The following is a 13,180-nucleotide window of genomic DNA, read 5'->3' as shown; positions in this document are numbered from 1 at the left end:
ACTATTTCGAAAGAAATTTCATAGGCAACTGTGGTATGGTACCCGTGTTAAAATGTTGTCGCGCTTACGTGACTGTGAACCATTGCATTGCTGACGACGGAGGTTGATGAGTAGTTTGCAAAGAAGGTGATTGGATTTTGAAGCGAAAAGAACGTAAGACAACTGAAACAATCATTTAAACAGAGTGATTATTTTTAATGAATTTATCTAAAGTATCCTGGTGCCATGTGTTTTCAGTTGGATAACAGGAAAATTGTTCACAATCAAAAACTAAATGTTATAAAAAAAAAATAATCTATCCTTTTTTTATATTTTTTTTTAACAATAACAGTACACCACTTGCACTTCATCGTGGAGGACAATACTGACAGGTGTAAGACAGAAAATAAAGCCGTTACAATTTCTACATACAAAAATAACATCGGAATCTTAGTACTCATTAAGAAAACGAGTTTTTTAAGTTTTTTGGTAAAAGTTGAGAGAGTACGCAATGATTTAAAAGAGTCATCTAGACTATTCCAAAATAAAGTGACACGCTGGACAACACCATTTTTAGACAACGAGGTTCTAAGAATAGTTAACATACAGATTTTCCATAGCAGCGCTTCGGGTATAATAGGAGTGGATGTTTGAGGTTAGTGTAAAACTGGAGTTGAAACAAGCAGGTAAAAGATTATTCAAATATTTATACATAAACTTTCCTAAGACCTAAGTTAAGATGATAAAGGTCGACAAATTTTAACAGTTTTAAATTACAAAAAGAGAGGCCCAGCTTTGGAAATAACCCGAACTGCACGTTTCTGGAGAGTGAGAAGTTTATTACATTTAGGAGTTGGACTTCCCCATGTCAAAATTGCGTAATAAAGATAAGGTAAAATAAAAGAGTTGTACAAGGTCATTAAAAAATGCCACAGGGAAGGAATTTTTTTAGCCGATTCATTACACCTATATTTCTTGATATTTTAACTTTTATAGTGCCAATATATGCTTCTTCCAAGTTAAATTTTCATCAATATGAATTCCCAGAAATTTAGTACCCTTAACCTGCTCACGATTGGCATTATTTAGAATTAAAGGAACAGACTCAGTGTACTTGAACTGGCTAGCACAAAATATAATATAATTTGATTTGAGAACGTTTATACATAATTTATTTGCTAAAAGCCAAGAAGTGATTACCCTGAGCTCAATATTAAGGTTCTGCACAGCTAAGTCTACATTTTTATCTGAATACAACAAACTTGTGTCATCTGCAAACAAACAAAATGTAATTTTTTCTGATGTATTGCAGATGTCATTCATGTACAAGATAAATAATAAGGGACCCAGAACGGAGCCTTGAGGTACACCGCAAGTAATAGGCTGTTCAGTTGATTTATAGGCTGTTCAATAGGCTGTTCAGTTGACACAAACTGAGCGATCGGCAGCTCGCCATGGCAGCTTCGCTGTCTAGTTTATATATTGGTATAACCTGAGCCTTTTTTAACCCATCTGGAAAAAGGTCCAGCTGTTATAGATTTATTAAAGATGTCAGTTAGCGGCTTAGCCAGGGAGTACTTAGCCTGTTTAATAACACAGGAGTTCAATTTATCAAAATGCTTTTTTGGTTGGTATTTTATTGAATATTCAGAAGCTAGTATGGCGTGCAAAATAAATCAAAAATATTCAATTACTACTAAAAATAAGCAAATTTAAATACATTTTTGTCCTAAGGCATGTGGCTACTATAATAGAATCCAGAGATATCGCAAGGCATGAAAGTAAAACACCCGACCCCCCCTTGAAGCACAAACACTTCATAACAATTCAGAAACTTTTCCAGGTGGGCTTACAAACACATAACACTGAATAAATGACATTGCTAGTTCTTCCTTCATTCATCATGTCCATTAGTTGCGATAACGCAACCCTCCTCCTGGCGGCCGTCGGGAGGAGGGTTAGGTTATTGCAAACAATTCTTTCCAAACAAGCATGAGTAGTTTTAAACCAGATGTGAGATGGAGTTAGTAATTTTATAAATTTTTTTTAGGTTGTGACTGTTGTCTCTCTTGTGTGACGTGATTTCCTTCGTGCAACTGTTTTAAAATTTCAAGTGCGACTCAAACGATAATTCCATCACGCAACAAAGTAAAAACAAAAAGTGTTATTTCTGTCGTTCAGCCATCATGTCGATACTCCTGATTTTCTTATTCAAACCACTTGCACTTTTATTTCAGATTAAAAACAAATTATGGCAAGTGGAGGACCAAGAATGGAGTTTGTCTCTGAAGGCACATACTACGGCAAGAACTGTGTTCGTCTGTTGCAGCACCGACGTCTTGGTGATTCCCATGAGATTAAGGAGCTCTCTGTTAACTCACACTTGTCCTTATCCACACACAAGGGCTTTATTTATGGTGACAACAGTGATACTATTGCTACAGACTCGCAGAAAAATACTATCTATGCACTGGCTAAGATGAAAGGGGTAAGAAATTAAACAAAGTCTCAGACTTAACAAATTTTCACTATTTTAAAGGATATCTGGCGTCGAAAAAACACACAGGACTCTTTCAAAACATCTCTCAAAACACACCTCATTTCAATAGATCCATTCTTTTGTATTTAATTTGTTCTTATTTTTGTTTGAATTTTCTCTGTAATAGCGCCCTGAGCACTTTTGTGGATTTGTGCGCTCTATAAGACCTCGTTAATTATTATTATTATTAGCACCCACAACGATTGCCGTGGTGCCCTGTGCTTTTGCTGTGGTGCCCTGTGCATTGGCAAGTTTACATTTTCCTCTGGAAGTGCCACTTACCAGAGGGAAATTGCTGTGCCCCTTCATTCAAGAGAACAGTTTAAGGCTTGTGATACTTGATAACATATTATAAACATTTGTAAACTCATTTTATGTAAAACTAATAACATTCATCAAATTTAATTATTTTGTGGTTAACTCATTTTGGTGAAATGTGTTTGAATTTTCCTCTCAAGATTACAACTCCAGAACAGTTTGCGATGGATCTTTGCCAGCACTACTTGAAGACGTACAGCCAAGTCGTCAGGGCAGAGATATACGTAGAACAAGCTCCATGGAGAAGGATGGATCAGTCTGGTGAACAGCACGCCCATGCATTCATCCAGACTCAAGAGGCTACACGTTACTGTGTGGTCAGGCAGGAGCGGCACGGTAAGAAAAATGCAATAATAATAGAACATCTGACTCATGATGGTTAGATATTTGCAAATGAGTAGACCAGCCAGGGTTTCACAGATCTTTGCAAAGAAAGTCTTAAGAAAAAAAGAAAAAATTGCAAGGGAAAGTGGTAGTTTAATTACACAGTTTTGTAAACAAACATTTTTTACAAGAACGAGATTTGAACCTGCGACCTCCAAATGTTTGTGCCAGCTCTCTACCAACTGAGGCATCTAGCTTTATGATTACGGTTTCATTGATCACCTTTGCAATTGATTTTAAGCTACTTTTCCCCCTATTTGTTTTGTGCAGGACTTCCAACTGTCTGGGCAGGTCTGAAGGGTATGAAGATCCTCAAAACAACCAAGTCAGGTTTTGCTGGATTTGTGAGAGACAAATTCACAAGCTTACCCGAGTCTTGGGATCGAATCTTTTCAACCATCGTCTCTGGCAAGTGGTGTTACAAAGACATCTCTGGGATTAACTTTGACCGGGCCTGGTAAGAAAGCTGAAATATATCTCTTTTGAGTAGTTTTGGTTATGAAATTGTTAACCACGGGTTCTTTTCTCTTCAAAACCAACCCAACTTAAAAGAGATATTCACATTGTGTTACTGCAAACCTCTCTTTCCACCACGCACAAACTCAAATCCTAATTAATCTTGTTGTGTTGTGTTTTCAGGGAGACATGTAAGAACACGATCCTAGATGTTTTTGCCGGTCCCCCGCGCACTGGTGTCTTCTCCCCATCTGTTCAACAAACTCTGTATCTGTCGGCTCAGAAGATGATGGCCAAAATTAATCAGGTAAAATTAACATCTTTTACTGAGGTTTAAAAGAACATTCAAGAAAATCTTGCCCAATTGTTTAACCAAAACTGAAACGTCCTTCAGTCCATGTCTTCTCTCCGTTAGGTTCTTGACTTGTACAGTGACTAAGTTTGCTTTTCACCCAAAATATATGAAATGAAATTTTTTTCTCTTTATTCAGATTGATCAAGTGGAGCTTGAGATGCCGAATGTTCATTACTTCCTTGCGGACCTCAAGAAGATTGGAATGGAGAATAATGACGAGGTAGGTGCCAAGAACAGCATTGGATCAATTGATGGATTGCAATACGCATCATGGACCGCCATCTTTGATGTATTAACAAGGCACAAGTGCACGCGTGTACTCGCTGTGCGTGTATTTTTCCCTTGTTAATACATCAAAGGTGGCAGTCGATGATGCGTATTGCAATCCATCTAGAGACCCTTGCATATTGCGTATTGCTACTGGGACACTGAGTTCCCGCGCACGTTTGTACGCACAGCGAACAGCTATCGTCCAATGATTTGCCTCCTTCGGCCTCAGTGAGTGTACTTTTTGACCTCAGTGAGGGCGATTTTTGAAAGTGTGATGTCATATGTAAGGGGTCTACTTTCTTACATACTCAAAGATAAAAACATTTTTATAAGATTTTTGATGCTTTATAGCACACACTTTATTACTTTAGTTCTCTTAAAGGAACACAGTGCCTTGGATCGGACGAGTTGGTCTATAAAAATCGTTTGAAACAGTTTGTTATGAAATGCATATGGTTAGAAAGATGTTTTAAAAGTAGAATATAATGATCCACACAAGTATCACTCAAAACTGCACGGTTTTTCTTTTACGTCGCGAACTAACACGGTCGGCCATTTTATGGGAGTCAAAAATTTGACTCCCATAAATGGCCGACCGTGTTAGTCGACAGGGTAAAAAGAAAACCACGCAATTTCGAGGCATATTTGTGTAGATCATTGTATTCTACTTTTACAGTATCTTTCTACCCATATGCATTTTATAATAAACGGTTACAGAACGCTTTTCAAAGACCAACTCGACAGATCCAAGTCATTGTGTTCCTTTAAATTTAGGATGTAAAACATTCAAAAACAGTGCATTTATCAAGTGTTCACTGTAGAAAACTACATGTAGTTGAAAATGCTCTGACATTTTGAAGGATTGCGGTGTTTTAAAATAAGCAATAAGCTTTAGTTTTCTTTGGTTGCTAGTTTTTACTATTGTGTCAGTTTGTGGCGCCGCTTACAATTATGTTTATGCTTGCTGTAGATCATGATGCCAACAGTCGACCCTCATGGGATTATCAGAGCCGCCCTCCGTCGAGTCCCAAATTCTCGTTTGTGAAGAGATCAAGTTTCTGTGATGAGTTTCTTCAAGAAGTTAAGAACATCTTGAGAATGCAACTTTGAAATTATTCTGTTTTATGGTGCAAACAGTCGATGTACATTACAGGGGGTGGTGGTTAAATCTAAACTGACTTCCAATGAAAACCAAAAGCATCAAGGTTCTTCCCCAATGTTTTGAAGAAAAACGTGATAGTTTTGGACAAAAACTTGGACACAAGTTAAAACAAAGCACTCTCAAAATTGGGATGAAATATGTTTACCTAAGAGTTGTATGACAAGTTTTAGAAAAGTAGGAACTACGAAATATGTTGAAGAAACTGTTTGGAATGGGCCTTTTTTATCAACCTAAAACAATGACAACCAATTTTTTTTTAAATATTCAAATTGCCTTTGACTGCATAGTTATTATCAGAGATTTTTCCGACACCTTCATTATTTTGTTAGACATTCTTTGGTGCCTTTTAATTTTGTGAGATTATTTGAGAATAATGTTTTTTATTTTTAGAAATATCTATAGTACTTTATTAAGATGAATAGTTTAAATGTAGTGAAGCTTTTTATCATTGTTTTGGGAAAATTTTACTGTCGGTTTTTGATTCTATCAAGTAAAAAATATTTATTCAGACGGTAGTATTAAGATTTATTGCAAAAATTACTCAACAGGCAAACTTAATTCTCGATTATGATTGGTCAATCCATAGCAACAAGAGTGTGATGTTTACACATAATGCCCAGCCCTTATCAGTAACCTTTGTAATGCGCTGTTCCAACTCTGCATAACGCATGATTTTAGGCTGTCCATCAAGTTTGCTGGAGGAGAAAATTTGTTGTTACACGTGCTTGTGGAATACCAAATATCCCATATCCCACTATGCCTTTAGCCGAGTTGGATACGGGACGCAGAAGAGATTTCAATCAAAATATATTTTACCAAATGTTGCCATCACCAGTATACCAAAAACCTTCTTTTTGTGTTGTGCTTTAGAAGTAATGAACTAAAAAGACAAATTATGATAAATAAATTAAATATATTTCAATCATGTATTATGAATTGGCCACTAAAATTATTACCTCATTTTGATTCTCTGTTATTACATTCCATGTCACAATACATGTACTGGTATTGTTATTGTTGCAACTGGTCGATTTCAAATGATGGTCAAAAGGCCATGGTTGGTGTAGGAAGGAAATAAAATGGGAACTCTCTTTTCTCTTCCCACATTTGCTTTCAACCAATAGGGGAAATCAATCATGTAGTATTTTTGTTATTGTTTGTTTGTTTTTTGTTTTTTTTTCTTCTGTTGTTTGTTTGTTTGTTTGTCTGTCTGTCTGTCTGTCTGTCTGTCTGTCTGTCTGTCTGTCTGTCTGTCTGTCTGTCTGTCTGTCTGTCTGTCTGTCTGTCTGTCTGTCTGTCTGTCTGTCTGTCTGTCTGTCTGTCTGTCTGTCTGTCTGTCTGTCTGTCTGTCTGTCTGTCTGTCTGTCTGTCTGTCTGTCTGTCTGTCTGTCTGTCTGTCTGTCTGTCTGTCTGTCTGTCTGTCTGTCTGTCTGTCTGTCTGTCTGTCTGTCTGTTTGTCTGTCTGTTTGTTTTTTTGTTTTTTTGTTTGTTTTATGTTTGTTTGTTTGTATGTTTGTTTGTTTTTGTTTGTTTTGTTTTACTTTCATTCAAACTTTCATACATCATAATAGATAATTAATTTATATGAACAATACAAAATGTATCAAAAATTGTAATAAAATGTAATAAAAAATAAATTACGATTTCCAGAACAGGACTTATTTAGATTTATTTGAGGTAATAAGGTCTATTAAATAAATTGATAGTACCTGGAAATAAACATCACATAGAGGAGTGAATAAGCCTTTTTGAGGTATGGCGGACGTGATACGCACGCATAACACGTCGCGACTGATGCCACACTCACCATGTTGGTGGTCATTAGGTTTACGTGTAAACGCCGCGTCGCCCAAAAATGCGCACTTCACTGAATAACAAACGTTCTATTTCTATGGTCAATACGCACAAATTTACCACAACTTTACAGTGTTGTAGCATTGTGTCCACCATACCTCAAAAAGGCTTATGAGTTTAATTTGAATAAAAAGTCATGTTAAAACATAAATGGAGCTTTTTTCTACTGGTACTTAACATTTTAATTGCTGCCCTTTTTAAACCATTAAAATGTAGGCAGGAAAACACTTAAAAAATCAACTCCTTTTTTGCAATTATGAATTTTCCACCCCCCCCCCCCAAGATATTTTTTTACCAACTTAGGGGGTGACGAAATAAATTGTCGTCTGCTCACACGTCTCCTCAAAGAATGAAGAGTAATAGCGCCCTCTCACATGAATTAAAGTCCAATCAGACTGCTTTGCATGCGCGCAATGGATAAACACATCCCATAAGCTCAACAGATATTGGATTATGTGCAAACCAAACGTCAATTTTTTCAATTCAACATGGCAGTGATACCGTAGAACGGCTTTACTTCGAATGACCGAAATGGCAGATGGATACGACATTGTTCCCCCACTACCCCCAAGATATCGCTTCAGGGACCTTGTGCTTGGGGAACATTATGGCGAAGAAGACGGAAGGTAAGATTTGAGAAGATATTTCTGTCGAGTTTTGTGTGACATTTTGGGTTTACATCTTGTGTCATCTATAGTTTTGGTATCGACTGTAAAATTGTGCTCTGAAAACGTATACAGTGAACGCGTGATACCCTGCGGCAGGCAGGCAAGCTGCGTGTTGCATGGCATGAGTTAATACTATAGTATAGAATTATGCCTGTTTGTGGTAATATTTTTGGTAATATTTAACTGAAAACAAATTTACTTTACACCTTCTTTGGATAACTTTCCGTAAGGCGCCACCACTTTTTTACTAATTTTTACAAAAAGTGTTATCTCATTCTCATTGAGGTAAATTAGATACTAGTATATTATTTCATATCGAATGAAAGAGTGGTGGCGCCATACGGAAACTTTTCTGAAACACAATAAAAATGGAGGCATACAGGTCAATCTGATCTGCACTGCACTAGTCCAGTTCCCCAAATAATGTTGTATCGTCCTTCCTCAGGTAGAAGTATCTTCCTCCATGGTTTCCCTAAAAACTTGCATAGAATGTTTTCATGGAGGTAGAACCTCCGTAGAATGATTAACATACATACATTTAGTACATAGTCTGAGTTGAGGTACGTACGTATGACACCAAAAGGGCTAGAAACACAATAAAAATGGAGGCAAACAGGTCCAATCTGATCTGCACTGCACTAGTCCAGTTCCCCAAATAATGTTGTATCGTCCTTCCTCAGGTAGAAGGTTCTTTCTCCGTGGTTTCTCTTAAATGTGCATAGAAGAATCATGGAGGTAGAACCTCCATGGAATGATTAGATGCATCTACCTCCATGGATTAATTGTCAAAGATTAGCCTTCACAGTTGGTGTATCTCAACATATAACATTACAAACATGTGAAAATTTGAGCTCAATCGGTCACGAAGTTGGGAGATAATAATGAAAGAAAAATAACCCTTGTCACACGAAGTTGTGTGCGTTTAGATGGTTGATTTTGAGACCTCAAGTTCTAAACTTGAGGTCACGAAATCAAATTCGTGGAAAATTACTTCTTTCTCGAAAACTATGGCACTTCAGAGGGAGCCGTTTCTCACAGTGTTTTATACCATCAACCTCTCCCAGTACTCGTCACCTCCGTGGTTACCCGTAGACAGAATTACTTTTGGAAAAATAACATTATAAAAATATAAAAATAAATTGCTTAAAATTATGTCTTTAGACATCTTGGTTTTCTTGTGTAGGAATAGAATGTATGCAGCAAACATGCAGTGCTAGCATTTAATGGTACTATTTTATAGGTTATGTTTTGCATTTTTCTGTCGTTGCAAGTTACATGTAATACCAGCAACTGTTTTAGCTTACTGATAAATGACCTTGTCATGAAATATATCAGTGAAAATCAATCCCATGAAACAATTTCCCATCTTCGGTCATGAATTTGAAGTCATGCCATCATTTTGAGGAATTAGATTTGATGCCCTGTCTTGACAGATGGTCCAAATGGGACATGACATTGTGTGTGCAATAAAAAATGGTGCTCAAACAAAGACATTCATCATCAGGCTTGCCCCTCAAAAAAGCATTCATCCCAAACGCCAAGAAATATTCTGTAAAATATTGCCATGGCCTGTCAAGCGACAGATGTGTACGTGTGAAGGATCCAGGCGCCTGTAATGATTGAGTCTGTTGTACTAATAAAGGCTCATTTGTTCCTGGCGACAAATAACATTTTTAATATCTGCCTGTAGGTCCACTTGATATATCATTTGTATTTAGTGTGAGGATGCATTCTTTATCCACTGCTATTTTCATTTATTCTAGTCAGTCACCCCAGGACATGTGAGTTTTATTTTAATGCATTTATAAAAGAGACTGCCTAGCTTTGAGATTACTACTTCAGCATTGAAGAGGAAATACTACAAAATTTTGGAAGTATTTGAGTGCAAGTCACAGAATATAATCACAACGTGGAGTATTGGCCTCGCCTGGTGAAAACGGTAAAGCCAGTGTCCACACATTGTGACCATATTCTGTGACAATTAACAAACAAAATGCATCAAATATTTGTTTATTTAATTCACACATGATAGGCGCCCTACTGCATTGATATAGACCTTGCCTTTTTCCTCACAATAAACACAAAAAGACAACAAATCATCCACACTATAGCCTAGGGCCTACTAGTCTTGTTCCAAGACCATTAGTGTTGCGCGGTCACACACGATCAACATTCCGATCTCTGCACGGCAAAAACTGTACACGCTTTGTAATAACCGAACGCTAGCGGGCGCTCTGTTTCTCTGATTATGATCTCACCATGGTCTAGAATATTTGCGACGACGGGTCTTAACTTTTTTATTGTTTTTCGGCATGGTGAGATCATGGTGAGAGTGATCCGAAAAATCAGAGAAACAGAGCGCCCGCTAGCGTTCGGTCATTACAATGCGTGTACAGGTTTTGCCGTGCATAGATCGGAACGTTGATTGTGTGTGACCGCGCAACACCAATGGTCTTGGAACCAAGACTAAGGGCCTACTTTGAAAACCCCCCAATTCTAAACAACATTAGGGACTTAATGACACTAGACCTGCACTATACCATGGCACAACCTTGCCTCATAATGAAAACTGTGTGGGAAATGGCTAGTTTTTATTTTTGGAAACAACGCTGTTGGAAATTCAGACTGACCTACATGTGTAATTATCTATTGACTCTGATGTTAATTTGTTTTGAGCGCCGTGGCAGTATACAATACGTGGCAACAATAAAGGATCTTGATTGTGTTCTATGTACCAATCAAATTTCAATGTTCTGTGTGTGTAATAATCAACGAATATCGTAGATTAATTGGTAGGTCGAGAGATTCGTTTGAAAATGCATTTGTCTGAACCTATTGCAATAGTGCGCTGTACTCACACACAGCAGCATATTTTTAACATGTGCATGTATAATAAATGGATGATGGTGACTCTCTGTGTTGAGCCATGACATCTGGTGTTAATGGCTAAATGCATCCATTCTTTTCATCCTACATGTACATGTTGTTTTATATTTGCTGTAAAATGTTTGTCATTAAAATAGGTTCATGTTTGTAATTCAAGGTTTTTGAAAAAAAATCCTCTCATTTTGTAAAATATCTGTTGATTGTTTCATGCAAAAAGTTCACTGTAGGAAACTGAAGAAAATATCATGTTCTTGGCTCAATATTTCTGTAATTATGTGGATGCTCCACTTTTTACAGTACATGTGTACTGAGAGTTATTGACTGACACAGTTAGTAACTTAAACTTGCATAATCTGGGTCCAATTTTATAGACTTGCTTTTTTTAAAGCAGAAATGAGCAGGATAAAGCATGCCTGCCAGGAAAAGCCCTAAAATATAAACATGTGCAGGTCACTCTACTTGCAGAATAATTATTTATTTTTTAATATAAATGAATGAATGAATGAATGAATGAATGAATAAAATAGAACTAAGCAACATCAATTTCCAGGTGTTCAAAATCTTTTTCTAGCCCTGCCAATGTTCCATATGGGAGTATTCTTTTCTCAGAACTTGTTCTTTTTAATGAGGTAAAAATAAATCAATTTATTCCTCCAGGACTGCCACAGCACTGTAGCCCATAATTATCATACTCATATTAAATATATTGTGCATATCTCCTACAAGATCAGAATTCTAATCAGGCTAAATGCTGGATATTAATTCCCTTGTGGTGGACTCATGGTGAGATCTTTCCTTGCTCACAAACTCTTTCTCCTCTAGTCATCTTTCCTTGCTCACAAACTCTTTCTCCTGTAGTCATTAGGTTCTTGAATCTGGGGCACTATGTATATTTTATTACACAGGCCTTGAACATTGGTCTACTAATTGGCTTTCAACTTGGATCAGATATCAATGCAATTATCTTTGGTGGGTTTGTGGTGATTGTGTATCAGCCACAAGTCCTCCCCATGTTTCAATATTTTCATGGATGAGTATATTGTTGTACGATTTTTACATGAAGTTGTTTTCCTTTAAGGCCTGGTATCCTGTTGGTCATTTTCGAAGCCCAGCATCATCACTTGGAGTCTCCTAATACATGCATGAAACATTTTTTTAAACGGTGAAATTTTTTGGCTCCCTTGGTCATAGAAAATGCAACAAAATAACTGGAAAAAAAACACACCCTTGTTACACCCTTGTAGCATGTGTGCTTTCAGATGCATGTTCTCAGAATTTGTTGGTCATTGAAAATGACTCCTTTCTCCAAAACTATATATTGCTTCATAATTTTAAGGGGAGTTGTAAAAATGTTATAATAACACCTCCCCAGTGCTTTTTACCAAGTAAGTTTTTATGGTCAACTCTTTTGAGTATTCACCTAAGGTATCCTGCCTTTTACGTCAGTCCTACATGACAGGCCAATATAAGATCTGTTTTAGAAACATGGCAAGGATGATTGTTGATTCTAGCTATATTTAAAAAAGGGTATATCAACTTGTTATTCCCATGTTAATACCCACTATATATATCGAGTGACTTGAATTTTTAAATGCACATCTCTCAGGGTTTTATAATAATGCAGAGTCAATCTTCCCACACGGTGTTTGTTCATGTTTATATTTGCTTCTCCTTGTAACAAATCTTTGGGTTCTTGAGGTAATATTTTATCGGAGGAGGTGTTGGTGTAGTCTCTGAGTAGGATCTAGGTCAGTATTTTCTTCCATCAGTGGAAAATGGGCATCCTCAGTGGATGTACATGTACATGTAGACCTAACTCAATCAAATTGTTTGGACAAATCTGCCAACCGGAACAAAATGTTCACTATGTTGGGGGAAAATGACAAGCTAATTCCTTAAGAATACATTTTCGTTTGGTCTTCACCACAATGACATATTGTATCTTGTTGTGAGTACATATTTTTCAAACGGTTTCCTAATAAGATTTGGTGTGTTAATTTATATCAGCAAAATGTTTCTGGTCGTGCAGTCCAGACAGAGGACGGTTGAAATAAGTTTCCATCATCAAAATTTGTGTCTGAGTACTCCCTGTCTTTATCTAAAGCGGCAAGTTAAGATCCAGACGAGACAAACTAAACAAACAGGATGTAATCTACCAAGGATGTTCAAGAACTAGAGGTCTGAACACGCAAATTAAACAGCTGGAGTAACACATATTGATCGGTTGCTGATCATGATACCTTACTCTAGGGATACATGTACCTTCTTGTAGCCCAGTGGCGGCGTAGTGATCAAGCATGTCAAGGGGC

The 13,180-nt window shown here is 37.0% G+C and overlaps 2 protein-coding genes across 8 annotated transcripts in view; both read left to right on the top strand.

Moving 5' to 3' along the window:
• The first annotated feature begins 42 nt into the window (after nt 1–42).
• LOC139948427 (uricase-like) lies at nt 43–7,130 on the top strand. Its single transcript, XM_071946573.1, has 7 exons — nt 43–153; nt 2,217–2,467; nt 2,977–3,172; nt 3,491–3,677; nt 3,860–3,983; nt 4,168–4,251; nt 5,272–7,130. Exons 2-7 carry the CDS (start codon nt 2,231–2,233, stop codon nt 5,344–5,346), a joined length of 903 nt encoding a protein of 300 aa, XP_071802674.1. The 5' UTR covers nt 43–153; nt 2,217–2,230; the 3' UTR covers nt 5,347–7,130.
• A 615-nt stretch (nt 7,131–7,745) lies between these two features.
• LOC139948016 (potassium channel subfamily T member 2-like) overlaps nt 7,746–13,180 on the top strand; it is an 87,840-nt gene continuing 82,405 nt past the window's right edge. For all 7 annotated transcript variants that reach the window (XM_071945982.1, XM_071945979.1, XM_071945978.1 and 4 more), the window contains exon 1: nt 7,746–7,943. In XM_071945982.1, coding sequence (XP_071802083.1) covers nt 7,840–7,943 — 104 coding nt within the window. In that variant the 5' untranslated portion in view covers nt 7,746–7,839. The remainder of the gene's footprint in view (nt 7,944–13,180) is intronic.

Source organism: Asterias amurensis, chromosome 15 (genome assembly GCF_032118995.1).
Source record: "Asterias amurensis chromosome 15, ASM3211899v1".
NCBI classification, from domain to species: domain Eukaryota; kingdom Metazoa; phylum Echinodermata; class Asteroidea; order Forcipulatida; family Asteriidae; genus Asterias; species Asterias amurensis.
Note: the sequence above shows the minus strand (reverse complement) of the source record. Positions and strands in the feature narration are given on the sequence as shown.

Coding starts and splice junctions, on each gene's coding strand:
- LOC139948427 (XM_071946573.1), top strand. CDS start 2,231: ATGGCAAGTGGAGGACCAAGAATGGAGTTTGTCTCTGAAGGCACATAC. Junction 3,173..3,490: donor GGTCAGGCAGGAGCGGCACG/GTAAGAAAAATG, acceptor TGTTTTGTGCAG/GACTTCCAACTGTCTGGGCA. Junction 3,678..3,859: donor ATTAACTTTGACCGGGCCTG/GTAAGAAAGCTG, acceptor TTGTGTTTTCAG/GGAGACATGTAAGAACACGA.